The 23,827-nt window shown below is 36.9% G+C and overlaps 1 protein-coding gene across 2 annotated transcripts in view; it reads left to right on the top strand.

Annotated features, from left to right (window-relative positions):
* The window catches only part of OLFM1 (olfactomedin 1), a 62,202-nt gene extending 38,596 nt beyond the window's left edge, over positions 1-23,606 (top strand). Inside the window, exons 5-6 of one of the 2 annotated variants that reach the window (XM_074210734.1) lie at positions 8,583-8,689; positions 20,626-23,606. In XM_074210734.1, the coding sequence (XP_074066835.1) occupies positions 8,583-8,689; positions 20,626-21,300 (782 nt within the window). In that variant the 3' untranslated portion in view covers positions 21,301-23,606. The remainder of the gene's footprint in view (positions 1-8,582; positions 8,690-20,625) is intronic. The other variant, XM_074210733.1, reaches the window with a different exon arrangement.
* The last annotated feature ends 221 nt before the right edge of the window (positions 23,607-23,827 follow it).

Here is a 23,827-nt window from a genome sequence, read left to right as displayed (position 1 = left end):
AGTCAATAGTCAAAGGACTTTGCCTTTGAAAAAGTCTAATTCAGTTCATTTTGGTCTGAGAGAACATCATAATTTACCCTGATTATAGAATCTACCCCCTGTATCTTAAGTTCTAAACACTGCCCTTGACTTTCTCAGATTTCTGGCAAGCCATATTTCTATCCATTTGTTATGATTTTGCAATGGTTTTTATGAGCAGTTTTTATAATAAGAAATAAGATCTAGAATCATTTGGCCAGAGTATAGAATTTGGAATCAGAAGACAGAGATTTGAAACCTGGTCTATGCTTACTAATTGTGAGGTCTCTCTAGAGGTAAAGAACTTAACTAAGTGATCTCTAAAGTTTCTTCAGCTCTAAATCCCATGATGATCTCCTTAGGTCCTGAATATTTCTTACCTTACTGAAGGCAAAAAATCATAAAGGATCATGATATTTAGAGCTAGAAGAGAACTCAAAAATCATTAATTCTATGAATTTAAGTTAACCTCCTCCTTGCTCTCCTCAAACTCAACAGGAATATAAAAGACTGAATGGAAAGTCCAGGTAATTATTGTGTACTTTTCTTGAGTACCTGGGGTCAGGTAAGTGAGCTGGTATTATTAATCATCAGACTTTCCTTGGGGAATGAAGTACATCTTTAGGTAGTCCTCTGTGTCTAGTCCATTGATTTAGACCTCAAGCTTTTTCTTTTTGGCCTTTTGTATTCAGACAATTCTATCCCATCTTGACTACCTTGGATTCCTTTTCAAAAGTATCTAGTTTGTGGTTAAAATCAACTCCAGATGTTCCTAGAAGGGCCACTCTATGAAGGTACTAGCTTCAGGATATTTCTTGTCCTTTCTGATTTGTACTATCCCTGTTGTGAATAGGTCTTATAGTCATTAATATGTGCAGGCTACAGTATCTTTGAATCTTCATTGTAGAATAGTAGAACCTTAGAAAAGACAGGAACATTGGAGGTCATTTAGGTTTGCTTCATATCTAGTATAAGAATTTTCCATGTAGACCCGTGACAAGTGACCCGTGACATATTCTCTGCTCTGTGATGAATAGATGAATGAAGATGACTTTTCTTCTATGCTCAGTGTAATGGGAGAAAAATATTCTAGGAATAATATTAGAGTTAGAGTCACAAGACCTAGATTCAAAGCCTGCCCCTGCTATTTACTCCCTATGTGACCATTAAGAAATTGATTTCAACCACTTGGAACTTCAGTCCCCTCTGTGTAAATGAAGAAATTGGATTATATCTTTAAGGTTTCTTCCAGTTCTAAATGTATTATCTGATAGTGAATAGGTAGCTCAGAACTTTTTTTTTGGTTTGGACTAGTCAAGAAGAAGAGGGACACTTTCTTATCTTAATATGTCAAGTTTGTCTTTGCTTCTCTGTTGTGGGATTTAAAAAAAAAGCAAAAAAAAAGCCTTGTGATAGTTCTAGAAGACATTGGTTGAGTCACAGATTGGATTGCAAACCAAAACTAAATATCTAGCTCATCACTGGCAACATTGTTCCTCTAGCTAACAATATAGACAGGATGGATAAAACTGGACATGTGAGATTTACCTTTATTTACTCATTATCAGTGGTTTCCAGGAAAATACAAGTGACCCAGGGGATTGGCCCTGTATAAAGGCTAATGGAGCACTGTGGATCCTGGGCAAAATTGGGGAGTGGGGAATTTTGTCTTGAACTTCTCATCCTTCTTCCCCATTTGTCTTCCCATAATACACTCTCCACATTCAAATGTTTTTCTTCTACCACAGCCTCTCTTGAATGGGAGAAAAGTTTCTGGTAAACTTATTTATGATGATGTATTCGTGACGTTATGTGACTATTCCCAAGAAAAAAAAATTGAGAGCATTTGGAAGACAGTGGAACCCAAATGGTGAAATCTAAAGTCCAGTGTGCTTAAATGGAGGAATTTTCAAGGTCCCTGGGTGACTATCTGCTTAGTCTATTTTCAGGTCACCAGTAGCTGGAGCCTTTCAAATGTCATGCTTGAGAAAGGCCATTTACAAAGATTTCCCAAACTTTTACAGCCTGGGTGTTGTTGATCTCACTTCTATTGCCCTAAGCAGCCTCTTTCTCCTCCTCTGTTGGGAGTAGGTTCAGAATTGAGTAGGTAAGGATAATAGCAAAGGATAAAATATAATGATTGCAAGAAATCCCCTTTCAGCTGAGACTAGGCTTTTCTATCTGAGATTGTAGTCTTCTCTCTCCCTTTCTCAGATTGCTTCCAAACCTTCTTTAATCTCTCATATTCCTTTCTCCTGGTTTATTGCTCTGATGTAGATTCTCACAGATACACATACAAACACAGTCACTCACACATACATTTTGACTTAAGACCTAGAATACATAAGGAGGTAAAAGAATTATGAAAACATTGAAATTCTGTATTGCTCAAATGCTGACTTTTCTTTAAACTGTAATACCTTTTTCCTTTGTATTGGGGGAGATTTCCATTACTCAGCAAATATTTATTGAGCAGCTGTTTTTCTTAAAGGTCTTATACTAAATGGTATAGGCAAATATGGAGACAAATTAACGTAAAATATAGTTTTTGTTCTCAAGGAGTTTGTCATCTTATGGTATATGTGATCTTTTAGAACATATATAATAAATACACACAGCAGTATGTAATCACTGCTATGATTCTAGTGCTATAAGAGTTCAGTTGAAAAAAAGGATCAACAAGACATGGTATAAGAGGACTTATTTGAGGAGCATTTGAAGGATAAGATTTCAACTGACAGAGGTAAAGTAAGAAGCCAATGCAGGCATACAGAAGCATGAACAAAAGTATGGAGAGAGGAAAAAGGTTATTCTGGAAGTCAGTTGACTAAGCTGTTTTTTTTTTCCTTTTCACTTTGGGAAAGGATGAAATAACAAAACACTAACAGTGGCTTGACCTTGAGTATTCTGTAAAGTGACCAGTAACCAAGGACAGTTGGACAGCTCTCAACATAGTAATTGAGGAGTACATCTCTGAACATTTCTTACCAGTTCTAGTGTGTGTGTGTGGGGGGGGAGGGACAGATAGAAACAGATAGAAAGACAGAGACAGATACAGATGAAGAGAGAGATGTAGAGACAGATACACACACACATAGAAATGGGCAGAATAGAGAAACATAGATAAGAAAATGGTGGGGGGGAGTGGGGGGGGGGGGAAGAGACTGATTCTTCCCTGAGAGGTTCTATTTACTCTGAGGATCAAGAAAATTGAGATGGCTCTAAGTTCAAGTAGTTGTATTTAATGGGGGGAAAGTGTTAATCTCAGGAGAAACGCAGGTTTGTTTTTTTTTTTCCCAGAGGATAGCAAATCAGTGAACCTTTGCAGGTTCATGATTAGATTTATTTCCTGAGCAACGCATAGGGAAAGCATAAATCTAGCCATTAAAGGAAAGTCTCTTTGAAAGGAAAATAATTAAGGATTTTAGCATTTTTAGGTCAATGCTGACATCTTCCTGAGTAGCCTTTTCCCAAGCAAAGTTTATATGACCTGAACCTGGGAATGAAATTACATCAGTCTATAAGAAGAATTCGTAGTCCCATATTCTTATAGTTGACATGAATTCCCTATTCTGTTTTGTTTTTACTCAGCAGATGCTGACTTGCCCACATGGCCTTGGGATCTTCCCAAGGTTAATAGGAATTAGAGCAAATGACTCATATAGACAGAATATAGCATTTGACTCCTGTGATTTCCAAAATATCTTTCCTCCTCCTTCTCTTTTAACTCTATTACCTCAAACGGTTCAGTGGAGAAAAGAACTAATATAAGATGGTCCTAAAACCAGATCCTCTCCTGCGATTTCCAGTCCTTTATAAGTTATATACAAATTCAAAGTATCACCTATATTTATATAGATACCTCTCCTTTTTTGTCACTCTCCAAATACTTGCTCCTTTTACAGATAGTGTATCATGAAAATGTGGAAGAAATTGTTCAAGTAAATTAGCATCAGTTGTTGTGGACAGACCTGAAACCCAGAATCAAATGTGACCATAATTTCCTTCCTCAGCTGGGCCTCTCACAACTTGCCCAGAGCTATTGAAGAAACTAGTGACCAAACATCTGATCTGGTTAAATGGGTTAATTTATAATTCTGTTCTTAATGATCCTTAAGCAATGATTCTTGTTGGGAACCATTGGGAGAGATTCAATTTTTAAAAGGATTTATATTTTTTCAAAATGAAGATTGGGCAAAGGGAAAAATACATAAATTAGACATGGATTATAGAATTTCAATCTGGAAGGAAATTTGTGAATTATATACATATATGTATATATACACATGCATATATATGCATATACACACACACACACACACACACACACACACACACATATATATATTCACTCCCACACACATTTCCCATTTGGGGGAAGGATAGAATAGGGAACAACTACCATGATCTAGCATTAAGGACTATAAGTTTGGATATTTTTCACTATTGTGTTTTGTGTGTGTGTGTGTGTGTGTGTGTGTGTGTGTGTGTGTGTGAGAGAGAAAGAGAGAGAGACAGAGAGCGAGACAGAGACAGAGAGACATACTGTCAGAGACAGAAAAAGAAATAGGGAGAGACAGAGAGAGATGCTATTTTTAAAAATGAGAAGCTGAAGCCTAGAGAGGCTAGGTACTTTGTCTACAGTCATCAAGAAAATAAGTAGCTTACATAAGAGCTTACGTTTGAAACCAGGTCTTCTAGACTCACTACACCACATCATATGGTAATTTTATTTCTTGACTTTCTATCCATGAGACAACAGCTTGGAGAGATGATTCGTTTTTTTCATAACTTGGGAAAAAAAGGTAACTTGATTTGCATTTGGGTTAAAAGGTTGATTCTCTTTGTGCTCTGAATTGCCTTATGTTGGGCAAATATGTCTCAATAAATTGAAATGCAAGAAGTAGTTGTAACAAGTCGTGGTTTAGTATCCTGAGCTTCAAGCCCTTACTAGGTTTCATAATAGATTAATAGAGACATGCCCTTCTCTTTCTACTGGAAGTAGAAGGGAAGTTGAAGCAGAAATCTAGTTCTGAGTAGTGTGAGAAATGAAATATGTTTGATACCCTTTTTGTTTGTAAATGGATGGAATTTGGCAGATGGACCAGGCTTTAAAGGGATTGTACAGACTGAATGGCAATTGGGTAAGGTGTAATTTACAATTCTTCCACGAATCCTAGAGTTTCTCTAAAACTTTACATGTTGCTATATACACGCACTAGTAAGAGCTCCTGGTAATGATGTAAGCTCCCTCTCCTAAGGTCCCTACTTCTTATCATGGGAAGAGAAGAGTCGTCTTTTGGAAGTGGAGGGCTTACATTCAAATCCTGCTTTGTGACCTTAGGCAAACTGTTTAACTTCTCCAGGCTTTCTCTGTAAAACGAAGGGACTGATCTTGGATAGGGTTTTTTGCTAAGGTTTTGTCATGCTCTAAATTCTGTGTTGTATGATTGATTTACATTTTTATTCCCCTACTACCTTCATTTTTAAAAAATCATATACTTTTGGGCGCTAGGTGGCGCAGTGGATAAAGCACCGGCCCTGGAGTCAGGAGTACTTGGGTTCAAATCCAGTCTCAAACACTTAATAATTACCTAGCTGTGTGGCCTTGGGCAAGCCAATTAACCCCATTTGCCTTGCAAAAAAATCTAAAAAAACACTAAAAAAAGACATATACTTTTTTAAAAAATGCAAAACAATCTCCCCATATACTCCAAGATTAATTTTAAAAATCAGCAATAAATATTGAAGGATTGATAACAACAGCCAGAGAGTTTGGAATTAACCTGTTTAATCAAAATAAGATGTGTGTAAAATGTTATGGTGAGGTAGGGTTGGACTAGAAGAGCTCTGATATCTCTTTCAAAATCTTAATCTAGTGTCACAGATCTCTGGAAAACATAGGGAAACTCTTTAGAAATAAGCTATACTCCTTTACCCTCCAACTGAGTTTGCATTTGAGAGCACAGAGCTGAAGAGAATTTTATTGCAGAATGGTATCATGTGACCCCCAACAGATCTATACCATAGTGATAGAAAAAGCATGTTGAACAATATAAGGCATTTATTCACTACTTAACATACACTTATTTTGTGCCTAAAGAGTACAGATGCTTGTACTAAGCTCTGGAGAATATATAAGATCCAATTAAATAATTATAGCTGCCATGTATATGGCATTTTACAATTTGCAAAATCTTTAACAGTGAAATGACACAGTGGATAGAGTGCTGGATCTGAAGTCTGGGAGATCTGAATTCAAATCCATCATGAGAAATTTGGGCAAAGAACTTAATCTGCCATCTGCCTTGATTTCCTCCAGAGTTATAAGTCAAATGAGAAACTATTTGTAAAGTACTTAATAATGTGTAGCACATAAGAGCTTAACAAAAGCTCATTTACTTTTTGCTTTTGTAATATCTTATTTGATCCTTACAAAAACCCCAAGAGTTGGATACTCCAGGTGCTATGAACCTATTGTACAGACGAGGAAGGTGGGACTAACAGATGAAATCAATTGTGCCCATGCCCTATTAGGGGCAGGATTTGAACCCAAGCATTTTCTGATTTCAAGCCAAGCATTCTTTCCTCTATACCTTACTGTTTCCTTGGATGAAGCTTCAATATAGTAAAGAGATAAAGCACCAATACAGATATCAGATGATATATACATCATACCTAAGAACACTAGAGAGTCCCCAAAGTGCTTTCTATATGAGGTTCAAGGAGGGGAAGGTCATTTCCAATAAGAGAGATTTACATGAGGGGCGGCTAGGTGGCGTAGTGGATAAAGCACTGGCCCTGGAGTCAGGAGTACCTGGGTTCAAATCTGATCTCAGACACTTAATAATTACCTAGCTGTGTGGCCTTGGGCAAGCCACTTAACCCTGTTTGCCTTACAAAAACCAGAGAGAGAGAGAGAGAGAGAGAGAGAGAGAGAGAGAGATTGAGATTGAGATTGATTTACACGGTCCCTTACTGAAGAAAAGATTGCATTAGAATAAAATTCTATATAATTGGAAATATAATTGTGATAAATACATAGAGGCTTTGACTTTTCATGTCAGAGTCTTGGTGCTAGGTTTGCAACTAATCTGCTCTGTGATCTTGGAAAGTCATTTCTGTCCTCTGAGTCTTCATTTTTCTATCTGTTAAATTATAGGATTGGAACAGGTGGTCTCTAAGGTCATTTTCTGTTCTCAACTCAATGTCTTAACATTTCTGCATTGTAACAACCCACCTATTTTGTCATTCTGTTTTCTAATGTCCCTTCTGGCTCAGTAAATCAAGATGAGTTTTTTTTGTTATTAATATTACTCTTGATACTGCTGTTTAATTTTACCAAATGTGGAATTAAATTAATAGCTGGTTTTCAATCCATGCTGGCAACCTCAAGCTTCCTTAGTCCATGTTGACATGGACAAGGTAAGTTTATTTTTTCTCTCTACTTCAATCCCTTATACTATCTTGGGAATATGAAAGAAGACCTTGCTAAAATTTGTGGGTACAATCTTGTATAATTTGAATTTTTTTGAAACTGATGAAATTCTCCCCCCACCCCATCCAGCTCCAAATTCCTATAAGTCTAGTTGTTAGGTCCACTTTGAAAGCAAATTTAGTTTAAAGAGAATGCAATCAACAGCTTCGTGATACCTTGGGTATCAATGGCACCTTAGTCCTGTTTTATTCTTAGCTGGGCTTCATGATTAGAGGAAGGTCATCTCATTCTCTCTGTTAGAAGTTATGTGGGATAAAGTAGAGTTTGAGTGAACACTCTGAAGTCCCAAAGCACAAGCTAGAATAGACATGCAGTTCTACAATTTCCAGTCTTATATTAAAGACAATATGTCTTCTCTTTCCCTCTCCTTCCCTGACTCAATGACAGGAATGTCCATGGCATTCACAACCTCTTCTCACTAAGTGATTTTAATTGATAAGACTATTTAAAGAGCAATGTGTCCTAACTTAATGAAATACCTGGTCTATGGGGTATATGTGTGAACAAGTGAGTGTGTGTGTGTGTATGTGTCTGAGTGTGTGTGTGTGTGAATCATTGTTTTTAGTGGAGAAGATATGCTTTATCCATTATTTCAAATCTGAATGGTATTAAAATGGGCATTTCAACCGTCCTACTTATATGTAAAGCAGTTAGTCATGGATGCAATAAGGTTCCAGAAGTCTGATATACAGCTAAATCTTTTCTGTACCAAACTGAGTGCCCCAGAGCAGCATCAAACTTCATTTACTATTCTGCTGGTAGCACAGCACTTCTGGTTTGGGGAGGGTATGGTTTCTCTGGCTCACTATGATAAGGGATGTTGCCATTAAAAACAAGGACATGAACAAATGTTCAGCAGTTGTTCACAGATTAATGGCAAGGAATGAAAGCAAGTTTTCCTCTCCTGCCTCTGAAAGAAAGAAATGTTCTCTCCACCACCCTCCCACCCTTGACAGTGCATGCAATTAGGGAAACATCCCAATCTTAAAATTAATTTTGACTAAGTCCATTTGCCCCCCAATTTCTAATTCACCTTGTTGTTCCTCTGCCTTATACTGTTTTGCAGCTTGTGGCAAATTAACAGGGATCAGTGACCCAGTGACCATAAAAACTTCTGGATCAAGATTTGGATCCTGGATGACAGATCCACTTGCACCAGAGGGTGATAACAGGGTAAGTTTATTCTCCTCACCTCACTTCATTATCCCATTTTGGGATTATGAAACAGAATTGAATAAAGTTTTTAGGTATGATATGGTATAATTTTTGATCTTTGAAACTGATGAAACTACCCTTAAGTTCCAAATTCCTTATGTTTAAGTCTAGTTACTATGTCCACTTTGAAAGCAAATTCAATTTAATGAGAATTCAATAACAGCTCCATTGAAACCTCTGAAAAGAACAGTCCTGTATGGTCATGGAAAAAATACTTACTATTGACTAAAATGTTGTTTTGGGTCATTTTAATGGTTACATTAGTCTTTTTTCCCCAGTGTAAGTCTCTACTGATCTACCAGAGAAAGCTATTTGCCAGGATGACTTGGGTAGGAAACAACAAAGGAGAACTGATATTTAGAACAATTGACTAATTAATAAAAAGATCCAAGACCACAGGACCTACTTAAATGTGTAATTTCCTTATCTTAGATCACTTTTAAGGCAATGATTAATAGCTGCAGCTAAGTTTGGCTTATGGATAGAAGAAAGACTGAATTGTATTTCTGGAGCTGCATGTTGGTAGGAAAATGTCAGTACAGTTGTAAAAATGGGAACCATCTAGCTGGGGATGATTCCATAAGTAAGCTATTAATATGGCTCCTCCTTTCTTCCTAGACACTTTTAGCTCCCTATAAACACCTTGTCCTCCCCCTCATCATTTTCTTTTTCTCTCTGCAACTGTCCCAGCTTTAGAAATATAGATAGGATGGAACACTCATGTTCCTTACAGGCATATGTTAGTTACTCTTTTAGAAGACAAGAAATTTTCCCAAACTTGGAGATTTTGTCAGAGGGTGATGTTGGGAGTAAGTGAAAAGGTTATGAGGGAAAAAAAGAGTGGATAAGTGAATAATAGGATGGTTTTTGCATAAGATAATTTGAAGAATACTGAGTTAAATGATCTCTCAAAGTCTTATTCATGATAAACATTCTAAACCTAATTGACCAGTTTGAGATCAAAGTGAATAGACCAAAAATATCTTTCAAGCTGCTTCTAATAATTCCTCAGAATGAGTAGTTAGTTTGGACCCCTAGAGAGAATGAAGAAACCTGGTTCATGGCTAGCAAAGGGGTGAGCCCATCACAAATAAAAAGAGATATTCTACAAAGTCAATTTGGAATGGGCTTTTCTTTCTGTAGCTTCCTTCTCCTGGTATGGTTCTGTCTTAGTGGATTCACTTTTAGGGTCCTTTTATTCTAGGTCAAAATCTGCCCCCTGCTAAGACATTTTCATTCCATTTATAACTTGAGGGAAAAAGATCCATTAAACTGTTTTAATGATATCTCATTTGTCTTTCATTTGCTATTCCTTTCATGGTGAGATGGAAACTCATGTTCCTTTCTATTTAGAAAAAATATAGCTCTTTTCTGTACAGCTTTTTCCCCCCTAGAGAAAAACTCAGAAAAGGGAGAAGATAAAAGTTTCAAGTTTGTCTTGATTGGCTGGCCCTTTATTTATTTGTATGGGCCTCCTATGGGAATTGATGAAATGAGGATTGTTGACTAAGATTGAATGATAAACAGTGTATTTCACCAACTATCCCATATAATAGTGATAGTGGACATTTTGTCAACATCTTTTTATAGTCTTTTCCTTGGACATTTATCCCCCCTGCTTTTTACCTGTCTACAGTTCCTTCTTTTATGCTCTTTTAAAGGACATTTGTCTCCTATCACCCTCTGGAATTCATGCATAGTCATTATCATTTAAAACAAAAACTTCTAAGAGAACAAATTTAATGCCTACCTTTCTCTGTGGATTTCATAAATTTTATGGAATATAAAACAGTCATGTCTCTAATCACTCTCTCCAATGGGTTAATCCAATAAGCACAAACAATTCACCAGACTGTCAAAATTTCTCAACTAGTCTACTTTTTCTTTTGGAGGCTCATGAAGAAATTGAGGAAATGGATGACTCATATCCTTATTATTCTTAAGTGAGCAAATGAGGAGCTGCTTGCATTTCTGGATAGACCAGGCCCTCTTTGAAAAATCTTTTAGTGGGTACAAATGGATCCTAGCACCCCATCTTGCCATGTCCATAATAGATTGCTCTGCCTTATCAGTATCTGCTTAGCTATCATTTATGGTTTTCATTATTTACATTTGCTAGTATAAGCAATGATGTGATAACATTCTGACAGTTTCTCCTTTATGGAAAAGGATGAATGAAGGAACAACAGTTAACATGATTTCCAGGAAGAATGTTGCATTTCTCTTGATTGCATAATTTCCATGAAAAAAAGAGCAGCTTCAGTGATCTTAAAAAAAGGGAACTATCCTCTATCCTATTTACAAATAAGTAGCTTTCCTAAATATTCACCACATTATCATGAAAATTCAGTTTAAACACTTTTAAATCTCCTATTGTGTCAATTATTATGCTCAATTCTGGGGATAGAGACAAAAATGATATAGTCCCTGCCTTCTTTGGAGTGTGTGTCCATCATTCATGGAAAACCATGACATTTGTTCTGTCCAGAAAGTGACATTAGGATTCAGTTATTTTGGAAGCACAATTAAATTATCCCCTCTCATTTTGTAGCCTTTTCATTTTAGTTAGATATATCTAAAGTATTCTAATATTATAAATTATTGCTAAAAAATTGAGCCTCTTACATGATACAGTGTAAAAAATAGTCAATTTGAAGTCAGAGGACCAGAGTTCAAATTTTAGTTCTCACTTTCTTTGGGACCTTGGGAAGTTCATTTAAACTCTTTAAGTTTCAATTTCTTCATCTTTCAAATGAAATTTTAAATCTGTCAGTTTTATGTCATATTTAAATCTTTGATTTAATTATCTCTGGACAGTTTTTAGACCCTATCATTTCCCAAATTATTAGCAGTATGGGGAGTAAGATATTTAATAGGTTAAGTGAACAAGTGTCTTGAATAGGGGCATGTCTAATAGGTATTCAGATCCTTAGGGATAGAATGAAAAATGATCAAGTGAAGAGATTCATCCACTGATGAATAGAAATCAATTTAGCAAAAGATGAGTTGATGTCTATAATTATGTATGGATTAACTGATCATAACTTTTATTGAATATTTGCCTCAAGTTTTTGACTGATATCTATTTCAAACTCTATTTTGGGGGGAATGTAACATCACTAGAACACTAGTCAAATTATCTTAGTTCTTGATACTTTATATAAGGAAGTTCCTAAAAGTCAGGACCATTGCTTAGAATTAAAAATGTAAAGTCTTACAAAAGAAATCTGTCAATACAAGAGTTCTGGATTCATTTGAGAATTAGATCTTGAATAACCACATGATGACTTATTAGCCATCAAAGAGGAGAGAAGTTCTTGGATTGAAATATCCTTGCAAAAGTATAGGGAAGGAGTTGACGGGATGCCTTTACCTAGTTCTTGGAACCAACTAAAAGTCATGGTTCTGTCTTAGTGGATTCACCTTTAGGGTCCTTTTATTCTAGGTCAAAATCTGCCCCACACTAGTTTGAAATATCAGTGAATTAGCCATCTCCTACTGCCTTACTTTTTATTGAATAAAAGGTAGTACTGGGTTTGGGGTAATTATTCTTGTTATGCTCAGTAGTCACATGGATATCTCATATTTTGTCATTTGACAAAAATCAACAGGCCCCCTATATTGATCTGAAACAATTACCTACTGCCTAGAGAGGCATATTCGTTCCTGTTCTATTTTGGTTTAATTTTTTTTTCAGTTTTTCCCATCCAATTTTTATCATGAAGATGCAGGAGGCCAATAACTAGCTGAAAATCAATCTAGGCTCAGGGGTGTGATGGAATGAAATGCAACTTCAGAGGTCTGCTGAGACTTTGTCAGAAACAAACAGATGAAAGGGGTTGGAGGATTGAGTAAGTGAAACTAACTGATGATTTACTAAGGTTCAAGGGTGGAAAGTGAACTGAGCAAAATGGTTTGCATGCAGAGGTTCAATAGACCTAAATTCCAGAGAAACTTTGTTCATTTCTTTACCTCTGATTTGGCCTTGTGGCATTTGAAACTGGAAGTGTTTGAATTGTAAAAATACTTCTAATTTCAACTAACTTCTAGATCTTCATAATGCTACTTTAATCTTTAGCCATTAAAGCAAAGTGTTTTTATGCTAGTATCTGTTATCAACTAGGTTATTGAATCTCATAGTGGAAAGGGACCCAAAGATCATTCAGTCCAACTTCTTATTCCAGAATAAGGATCTTCACCCACTGGAGCATCCTTGTTGGTTTTTATTCAGCCTCTTATTGAATACTTCCAGTAAAAGGAAGTTCCTAACTTATTAGGGCAAACCTATTCCATTGCTGGGGAGCTCTGATTTTTTGGAAATTTTTCTCCTGTTGAAACCAAATCTGTCTCCCCACCATTCCTCTCCATTTCCCCAGTCCTTCTCCATAAATTGTCGTTCTTTCCTTTTCTTATTTGAACTTAAGTTTTCTCAGCACTGATGATAATATCTTGATACTCATCGTAGATTCCGATAAATTGTTTCAGTCTTTCTTCTCACAAGACACTGTGGAGTTTGGAATTTTTATTACCTATAGGAAGGGTCAAAAACCAGAATGTTTATTTTTGAAGAGAGGAGTTAGATTACTAGAAGTGGTATAATACACTGTAGTGAGTAAGGGACAGAATTTCCCACTTAAAAACTTTTAAAGCATTCCTAAGGCTTATCTGAATCATCTGAACTGAACTTATAAGGATCATATAAAAACCACACCTTTCTCCAATAGTCTTTTCCCTTATAATCTCAATCTATGATTAGTAGGATCTTTTTGTGCCATATTTTTCTTCCCTTCCTTTAACAAGCAGTCTAATGAGACTATTAGACTATCCCAACCTAACCTGTGGGGAAGTCTGAAAATTTTGCTTTCTCTCTCAATCCATTCAATTAAAGTCTTTCTCATACTATTATGGAATGAGTTCCAAACTTGAAGTCAAAGGATCTAAGTTAAAATATCAATTCTGCCACTTACTACTTGTATGGTCTTAGGTAAAACACTTAACCTCTTTGAGTCTCAGTTTCCTCACTTGCAAAAATGAGTGGATTGGTGCAATGACCTCTAAGATCATCTCTAGCATTAGATCTTTGATGCTGTTATCAAGAAACATTTTTCAGAGCAGCAGAGATTCCCTGATGTTAGCCATTAAACTATGAGGACAAAGTTGAGAAGAGTTTGCTTAATCAATAGTGAGATCAAACTCCATCCATCATTTACTTAGCAAAGTTCCTTAAATTGCATTTTTTTCTCTGCATCTCATAGGGACTTCATCAAATGTGGCTTTATCTGATGCGTGTATGTCTTCTTTCAGACTTTAGCTTTAAGATGTTCCCTTCTGATTGAAAATCAGATTAAGATAATAGGGATAAATAGGAGGAAAAATTAGAAGGGATAAAACATCATATACTCAGTCAATTAGACCATGTGGAACTTTAGTACAATTTAAAATATGTAAAAACTAATTTCCTAAATGGAGAGAAAAGGTGGCCTTTTAGTTTAATGGAAACCTTATATAGTCTTCATTTGAAATAATAAAATGAAAATGAGGAAATTTTTATTTTGGGGGGTTTTGGGGGGGTTAGGTTTTTTCAAGGCAAATGGGGTTAAGTGGCCTGCCCAAGGCCACAGGGCTAGGTAATTATTAAGCATCTGAAATCGGATTTGAACCCAGGTACTCCTGACTCCTAGGCCAGTGCTTTATCCACTACGCCACCTAGCTGCCCTGGAAATTTTTATTTTAATAGAGAAGGTGGGAGTATAGATTCCTGCTCTTTTGACTTCCTCTTTCAACCTGAGTGATAGAACATCTTTCTATTTTGGGGGAACCAAAGGAAAACAAAATGATTGCAAAAGAATGAATGAATGAAAGGAATTTATTCAGCTCTTTCCAAAGCACTCTTCTAAACACTGGAGATACAAATGTACAAAACAGGATAATCCCTGACTTCAATGACCTTATATTCTGGTAGGAGGAAGACTACAGATTTAGAGAAGTGGGTATCCCTAGTGGGGATAATTTAGTAAAGGAAGTCATGAGGATGGTGAATATTGTCAAAGGGCACTTCAATGACTTGGGGCTAACTGAAATTATAGTGAAAGTATGCTTGAATAATATCCTAAAGCCTTAGTCTAGCATCCCATATGGACAAATATAGAAGCATTGTGTCAGAGATGGAAAAGGAGGTAGGGAGTAGAATTGCTGCAACCCTAGCCCTCAAGGTCTTTATTCTGTAATAGATCATTTGGGGGAGTTGTTTTTTGGCTACAACTGCTCCATTGGGCAGTTTGACTAGTGAACATCTTAGGCTCATAGGGAGAAACATAATGTATGCAACATTGTTCCCAGAATGCCCATTACCACTCTGGGAATGATGACAAAAATATCTGCTAAAAATCCTTGGTTGCTCATGTAAATAGCTTGAATTTCCACATTTGTTACTATGTCACAAGAATGACAGTGAAGATGAGAATAAATTTTATTTAGTGTAATACACTTGAATGATCTGTGGGATAGTAAAAAGAACACCTAATCAGGAGGGTAAGAACTGACTACCAATGCTAAAAGTTGCATTGGGTAAATCACTTAGTTTCTTTGAGAATGAATTTTGACATATGTCAAATGGAAGGATTGAACTAAATGTCCACCAAAGTCTTTTCTGGTTCATACTCCCTATGTAATTCCTCTGTCCTGAATCCTGAGCATGTTTTGCAAGGCTGTCACTGTCACAGATTTGCCTGCCTCTTGATCCATCAATCTTATGACCTAACTTGGAAATCTGACAATTAATAATAATAGCAATAATAAGAGCTAGTATTTACATAGAGCTCTAAAGTTCACAAATTGTTTTATAAATATCATATTGTTTTATCCTCATAACAACCCTCAGAAATAGATGCTATTATTTTCCTTCCCATTTTACAAATGAGATTGATGTAGACAGAGGTTGAAGTGACTTGCCTATGGTGAGAGAGCTTGTAAGTATCTGAGACTAAATTTGAACTCAGGTCTTCTTGACTTCAGTTCAACAGTCTCTATTTTTTTGCATAATAGTAGTTAACATTTCTAAAGCCCTTTTTAAATTCTTTACATGTGAGATCACATTTCATAATTAGAAAGACCCTATGAAATAAGAGTTTTTATTATTCCCATTTTTCAGATAGGGAAACTGGAACTGAGACTGGTAGCTTACTCTGAGTCACAAAATGAGTTTCTGTCTGAAGAAGATTCAAACTCAGGTCTTCCCAACTCTACATCTGGCATTCTGTCCACTGTGCCATCTAGTTGCCATTCCCTGGAAATGGTCATATGACTCCTGCTCAAACCTGAGAAGCATTTAGGGGTCACTCAGAAACACTAAAACTTTTTTCCATGTTATCACTTGAACAAAGCATAATAAACATATTTACCCTACCCTACCCCCATTCCCTCAAACCCAGATTTCAAGGTCTTTCCTCTGATTTTTTGGATCATCCAAGAAAGGTTCTCCAGGCCTGAATGTTGATTCCAATAAATTCATTGTTTTGTTTGTTCCACTCACTTGATATTTGAACTACTAATTATCCTCTTTCAAATGTTTGTATTCCCTCTGACCTTCTAATGATACTCCTGAGTTTTGGGAGGGACCATCTTGCTTGACTTAAGCAGGTCTGCCTTTGGGAGGATTAGCATGTTTCTGGATTTGGGCCAGTTTCTATGTGTGGCCTCAAACACAAAGATAATAGCTTTCCTTGGGATTTTTGGACCAAAGAAGGTCAAATCGGCTCTTCTTTCCAAATCCTGGCTTGTCTTTAAAAAGCAAAACAAAATCCATCAGTATTCTGTGTAATGATGACTAATCCAAGGTTTGAGTCATTTTCCTTGTATTCAGTACAGATGTGTCCTGATGAATATGACTATGAATATACTATCCATATGCTTGATATTCATGAATAAAATGCCTTGTTTACACCTCTCCCCAACATTTACACTGTCTTCTGTGCTTTTTGAGAGTATAAGTGAGTGGAGGGGCAATTGATTGAAGGCATATAACCAGATCAATTTTAGCCCCTTCATCATCCAATGTACCTTACAAGCCTATGAAGATGTTACTCAGGAGTTTTAGATCATTGTTGGGATAAGTCTGAGCAAGTAGCATTCACTTCTTGAATGATGTCCACATACCTATCTGGTGGTATCTGGAAGTCTAGCCAAGAGTCTCTGGATAGATATGAGACCACTGGATTTAAGTCTCACTTTACTTGTTAATTGAGTGACCTTAGGTAGGTCACTTGATCTTGGAAAGAATTATCCCTTTCCATTCGATTGAGAAGATATGATTAATGAGATCAATCTATATGGAGGGAATTGGTATCCTTGCTGTGAAGCATCAGGAGTATGATATTCAGTGCTTTTCAATTACCCAGCAGTGACCGAAAAACATGTAAAGCTGAAATAATTCTCTGGCACACAGTGATTCCTCTGAGCCTAGCACAAGAATACTAGTCCCCTGCATACTCTAATGCCATCTTGTGCCACCTCAGCCATACCCTTGTATTTCTCCTCTCTGGTCATTCCTGTGTCAAAACCACACTCTTTATACCAGTCCTTGGCTTCTCATTAATGTACTGGATAACCTTGGGTAAGCCCCTTGCCCCTTCAAGTCTTAGTTTCCAAATATTTAAAACACAGGATTTTTTATAAAAACCCTCCTGACTTCCATTCCATCTCTCTCCTCTGGCATCCCTCTCTCCTGAAGCATATGTTTTCTTTCCAAGAATGTCACTATCACTAACATATTTTCATATAAGAAGGAAGAAGCATCGCTTAAGCACCTTCAATGTACCTGGGACAGTTTTAAGTGCTTTACAAATATCATATCCTTATAACACCTTGTAAGGGAGGTATGGTTATTATCTCTATTTTACAGTTAAGAAAACTAATAAAGAAAGAAGTGAAGTAGCTTATTCAGTCATACAATTTAATAAGTGTCTGAGGCTCAGGACTTCATAACTTCAGACCTGGTGTTCCATCTACTATGCTACCTAGCCACCCATATGGAAATTTAAGATGGTTCATCAGCATCTTGTCCTTGGTGCCTGTACTCCTTATAGTTCAAGTAAATAATTTAGATAAAATAAATGTGTCTTACTGAATACCTTCCTTGTGCTCAGCCCTATATGAGGACTCTGTAGAAGACAGAAATAGTAGAATGTTTCTTTGGTAAGATTGTAGACACTTTGTGAATTTTTTTTAAACCACCTCAACATACCTTAAAACTCAAAACCTGAACAGCTGTCTATTTTGGCAGACTCAAGACTCCTCCTGGAATGACACTTCCTTGGTTTGGCTGGTGTTAGGTACAGAAAGAGTAGCAGAACCCAAGGTGTACAACATGAAATGACAATGAATGACACAAAAGAATTTATAATGACATGCTTGTAATATAGATTGCAATGTACTATAGATACTCAGAATGCTATAAAGGTTGAAGGCACCTAAGTTTCTGGAGAGCAGGGCCTTTCTTACTTAGATATCTGTAACCTCAAGGCCATCGAAGTAGATGCCATGTAGTAGGTCCTTAATAAATGATTGTTGATTGATTAATCAAAGGCTCCATGGAGGAAGTAGCATGTGAGAAGAGCTTTGAAGAATGAACAGAATTTGTATATATGAAAGGAACATAGTATATCCAGAGAGAAAAAAATGAACAGGATAAGCATATCTTTATGGATGAAACTGCCTTAGATCCGGATTTAGGATATTTTAGTACCATCACTTTGGATGAAATCCAAGAAAACCAACTCTATACTGAATTACACTATACAGAAAATGTTGTAGGGAGGTTCTGACATATTCTATTTTTCCTTGTGACATTGCCAGATCTTTGTAGATAGTAGATGGGCCAAATGGGTCCTGATGGAACCCCAGAAATTAGACAAATTCATCTGAGCTTGACTGATGATGTAGGCAGATACCAAAAGTGGACCCTAGAAGGAAATCAGAGGAGTCTAGTGGCAAGCAATGGAGGCATACATTAACTCCAGGGTCCAGGTTGGGACTTAAGTCTATAGACATAGATGAAGTGGTATAAATAACAGAAATGGCAGGACTTAGAACCAGGCCATTTTCACTTCTTGTCATATTTTGCAAGGTCACTTGCACTTTGCAGATTTTGCCTGCTCTAATCTTTAGAGCATTACCCATTATTATATATGTTAAAGGGGTCACAGATTGTTCTCTGATATAATGGTGATCAAAGAATTTGACTCAAAGCCAGAAAAAATGTTGATTAGAAATAAAAAATTTTAAGCACATCTGTCTATAAGCACCTGAATGAATGAATGTCCTTAGCACAAGGTTAGGAGTTGTTGAGATTGGGGTTTTTTTAATAGCATATATACACTGCTGAACTTGAAAGCTGCTGCATTCCTAATCTCTCCTGCAGCTAACATAGCTCCTAATGGATAAAGCAGCTGTCTTATTGCTAGACAGATGCATACAGAATGCCATTAGCCTGGCAGATTTTTCTCCCTCTAACTGCATTGCTTTGTAATTTGCTCCCATATTGGCTGAAAATGACTTAAACATTTTGTAAAAAGTCTAGACACTTTCCCAGTCAACTTGCATTAAAGCCATAATCTGAACTTTCTTCCACAATAATCCAAATGATAGCAAGAATTTTGCCAGCCCCAATCAGCTCCCATAAACTTCAAAGCTATTGAAGGTTTAGTTTTCTACTGATGTGAACTTATCCATGGATTGTGAATGACAATGAATGATTACTTCATATAGTGCTAACTGCCAAATTAATGAAGTTCCACACAGCAGACGGCATAATTTAATAAAGGCCTCTGTGATGGGATTGGCAGTAAGCAGAGGACACCACACAAAAAACCCATTTGGAAGAAGGGTAGAATTGTCCTTCCCAATGACATTGATAACAGGTTACTACATAACCATGCAGCTGTCAGGAAGTGATTAACCTAAACCTTAATTTTCTTCATTGTCAAATGAGTTTTAGGTTTCAGATGCCAAATGTATTGGATCATTGCCTACCAGTGGTATATAAAAATATGAATATATATTACAAATACATGTATATAAGTATGTATACATATCTATGAAAGTTCACAAGTCTGTTTTTTGAGTTGCTTTGAATTTCTTTTAAAATCTTTACCTATGGGAATTATATTTTATCTATATAAAAATGCACCAAAGTTTTACAGTGGATCAGTGAACTATTCTCTTGTCTTCCAAGATCGAGTTGACTTAACTTAGGAGTATTCAGTTTCACTAAGTTATTCATTATGTGCAAGACAAAGTGTTAAACTCTGGGGATATCAGCATGAAATAGTCCCTGCCCTTGAGGGAGCTAATATTTTACTAGAGATGGGAGTGGAGAGGTAGAACCTATGTAAATAAAAATAAATACAATTATCATACTTAGTTATATAAGGTAATTTGTAGAAGAAAAATCTTGTGTTGAAGGTGATAGCTGAGTTGTGGTTTGAAGGAAGCTAGGGATTGTGGGAGATGGGGATGAAAAGGAAGTACATCCCAGATATGAAGAATCATGACAAAAGATAGAAGGTAATAGATGAGGAACATCTAGTAGACCAATTCAATTAGAACAGAGGGGATGTTGAAGGAAATAATATGAAATAAAATCAGAAAGATCTTTGGGCACAACAAGATGAAGGACTTCAGGTTTTCACTCTTATTTCATTGAGACTGACATGAGATTGAAGAAAGTACAATCAAGTTGTTTAATCTCGTTTATATTCTCACTGTTCCACTTCCCAATAATATTTGGTTGTCTAATTTCTAAATATCCTGCCTGGGGAGGAAATCTATTCTCAGTGTTTGTGTTCATGTGTCCTCTTTGTCTCTTGTCATGCTAATGGTGTCTATTATTCACCCAGGTTTGGTACATGGATGGCTATCACAACAATCGGTTTGTCCGAGAGTACAAATCCATGATTGATTTTATGAATACAGACAATTTCACCTCCCACCGCCTCCCTCACCCTTGGTCAGGGACAGGGCAGGTGGTCTACAATGGGTCTATTTATTTCAATAAATTCCAAAGTCACATCATCATCAGGTTTGACCTGAAAACAGAATTAATCCTCAAGACCCGAAGTCTGGATTATGCCGGCTACAACAACATGTACCATTATGCCTGGGGAGGACATTCAGACATTGATCTCATGGTGGACGAGAATGGACTATGGGCCGTCTATGCCACCAACCAGAATGCGGGGAACATAGTGATCAGCAAGTTGGACCCCAACACTCTGCAGATTCTCCAGACATGGAATACCAGCTACCCAAAGCGCAGTGCTGGTGAGGCCTTCATTATCTGTGGCACCCTCTACGTCACCAATGGCTACTCAGGAGGCACCAAGGTCCACTATGCATACCAGACCAATGCCTCAACCTATGAATATATTGACATCCCATTCCAGAACAAATACTCTCATATTTCCATGTTGGATTACAACCCAAAAGACAGGGCCCTTTATGCCTGGAATAACGGGCATCAGACCCTTTATAATGTTACCCTCTTCCATGTCATCCGGTCTGATGAGTTATAGGGCCCTCAGATCATTAGTTTCAGGGCAAAGTCCTAACCCACAAGAAAACTCGTATCAAACAACTGCCAAAATAATTATAACTAATAAGTAATAATAATTTTAAAGAATCATCAGCAACGTGGATTAATATGATATTAGAGTGGTGAACGTTACCTCTATGTTTCTAGAATGTGGGCCTACCACAGACTTCAGAAGAAAACCATACATTTGCAGCTGGAACTGCGGTCAAAATGTTTCCCCATCTCCCTTGTGCCCTTCTAGCCAACTCTTAAACTGTTGGAAGGCAATGACTGTTGGATAACTCTCTTTGGAGAACAGTCCCTCTGTCTGGATTGCATGGACTTTTTCTTAGATCATGGTCAACTTTGATGGATGTGATTTTTGTGTCTAAGTGAGAGAGAACCCCAGGGGCCAAACTAGGTGTCTGGTGAGACTAACATGGGTTAGTTTTCCTTGCATTCCATTGCAGCTACTGTCTCTCGACTGTGTTTTTGTCTCTTAGATTAACTGTGCCGAGACCCAAGGTAGCTCCTGGATCTTTGTCTTAGTACTTATTAAACCCAATGGTTGGAGTATGTATTCTGAACAGTTGTTGTACCCATATTGTTTGAAATTATGTATTCAGCAAATATATTGTATAATGTATGTCTGTTACTTACCAGAGGTGGCAACTTTGTCTGTTCAGTTTATGCAATGAATGTTGTAAATGCGATGCTGTAGTTTGGGTTAATAAATGATGGTTTTGTTTCTAAAAAGAAAAAAAAATCAGTGTTTACCCTTATACACAATTAACTGAGTTCATGTTGATAATAATCAAAAGAAATGATTCTCTCCTTGTTACAGTATCTAAAAAAGTATAGCCATTGATGAGAGAGGCTTTCAGGAACCTGGAGTTTCTAGGAAGAAGTTTTGAGAATGCAACAGTGTGAAGGAAGCTACATTTTTTTTTCTAAAAGAGGAAAGCTTTGTACTACCCATAGTTAACTAAGAAACAATAAAATATTAGGAGATGTTCTGGTTTTCCTTGTTGTAATTACTGAGGGGAGGGATTTGAAAGTGAGCCATCTTTCAGAATCAATATTAAACTGATTGACACATCTTCCTACCAAAAAGATTATGTGGGGTTTTGGGGAAAATCTGACTTCTGCCCCAAGGAAGGAGACTAGACTAGCTAACCACCAACATTCTACCTAGCAACATTGAATCCTGGGACTTCTACTCTCTGCTCATGAGAGAGTACAAGAGCTCAGACCATTGTCTGAGTTCAAATTCAGAAGTCTTAGGTTCAGATTTTGTTTATGTCATTTGTTTACTATCTGAGCCTCAGCTTCTCCATCGCTAAAGTGAAGGCAATTATATTTGCATTGTATGTACAAGTACCCCCCGCCAAGACATTGTTACAAATATGTTTTGTTAACTTTGGGGCAATGTAAGTGTAAGTTTCAACAATTTCTGTCATTGCTCTTCCCTACCTCTCCTGGAAAAAAAGTCTGACTAACCCTCTATTCAATCAATCAATAAGCATTTATTATTCTTTCCAGGTCCTTGAGAAAAAATCCTTTTGGGAACCCCTCCTGTGTCACTATTTAGGACACTTGAGGACCACTTATAGCTTTTATTGAGCCCAGATGCATTCATGCCAGCTCCTACAAAATGTCATGGTTATATTATGTGAACTACAATAGGGATTCAGACTCAATGACATCACTCTCAGACTCTCTGATCCTATGAAAGTCAATTGATTATCTGACTCTCCCTCCCACTACCACTACTTCCACCAAACTCCACTGCCCAACTCTTTTGCATCTGGGCTCACTGAAGCCGAGCTAGAAGTGACTTTCTCCTTGTTTAATTCTGCAGTGACTATTAAGGCATCTCTTGATCCTTTATTTTTTATAATCACTGATCTGTCACAAGATAGTATTGTCTATACTTTCCCTAGTCAATCAATTAGAAAAAGCATGGCTCAGCAGCTACAAACTTCAGAAGACTTGTCAGAAGCTCCATCCTACCCATTGCCACCTGAATCCTACATGCCCAGAAAAGTCTGTACCAATGGATCATGTTATATCATCCTGAGCAATTTGTATTCCTTTTTCATCATCTGCAATCAGAGTATCCAGGGACCCACCAAGATTATATAGTCCAACCAAAAACTTGAATCTTATATAGAACATCCAAGATAATGTATCTTCCAATGACATTATTCTAAAGCAGGGGTGGGGAATATCAAGGCCTATGAAATCATTTGGTCTAGCACTACCAAGGCAACCACAGGTGGAACTCAAAATTCAATAAATCTAGGAGATTTTTTAGGATTAGGATTTTTAAATTGATAAATCTGTATGACTCTTGAATGATATTATAAATATCCAAATGTCCATTGGCAGAAAAAAATGTTCCCCACTCCTTTTCTAAAGGTAGAAAACTTACTTACCATAAACATTTGGAAGTTTTGGGGTTTTTTTAGGTTTTTGCAAGGCAAATGGGGTTAAGTGGCTTGCCCAAGGCCACACAACTAGGTAAT

Source organism: Macrotis lagotis, chromosome 1 (assembly GCF_037893015.1).
Source record: "Macrotis lagotis isolate mMagLag1 chromosome 1, bilby.v1.9.chrom.fasta, whole genome shotgun sequence".
NCBI lineage: Eukaryota > Metazoa > Chordata > Mammalia > Peramelemorphia > Peramelidae > Macrotis > Macrotis lagotis.
Note: the sequence above shows the minus strand (reverse complement) of the source record. Positions and strands in the feature narration are given on the sequence as shown.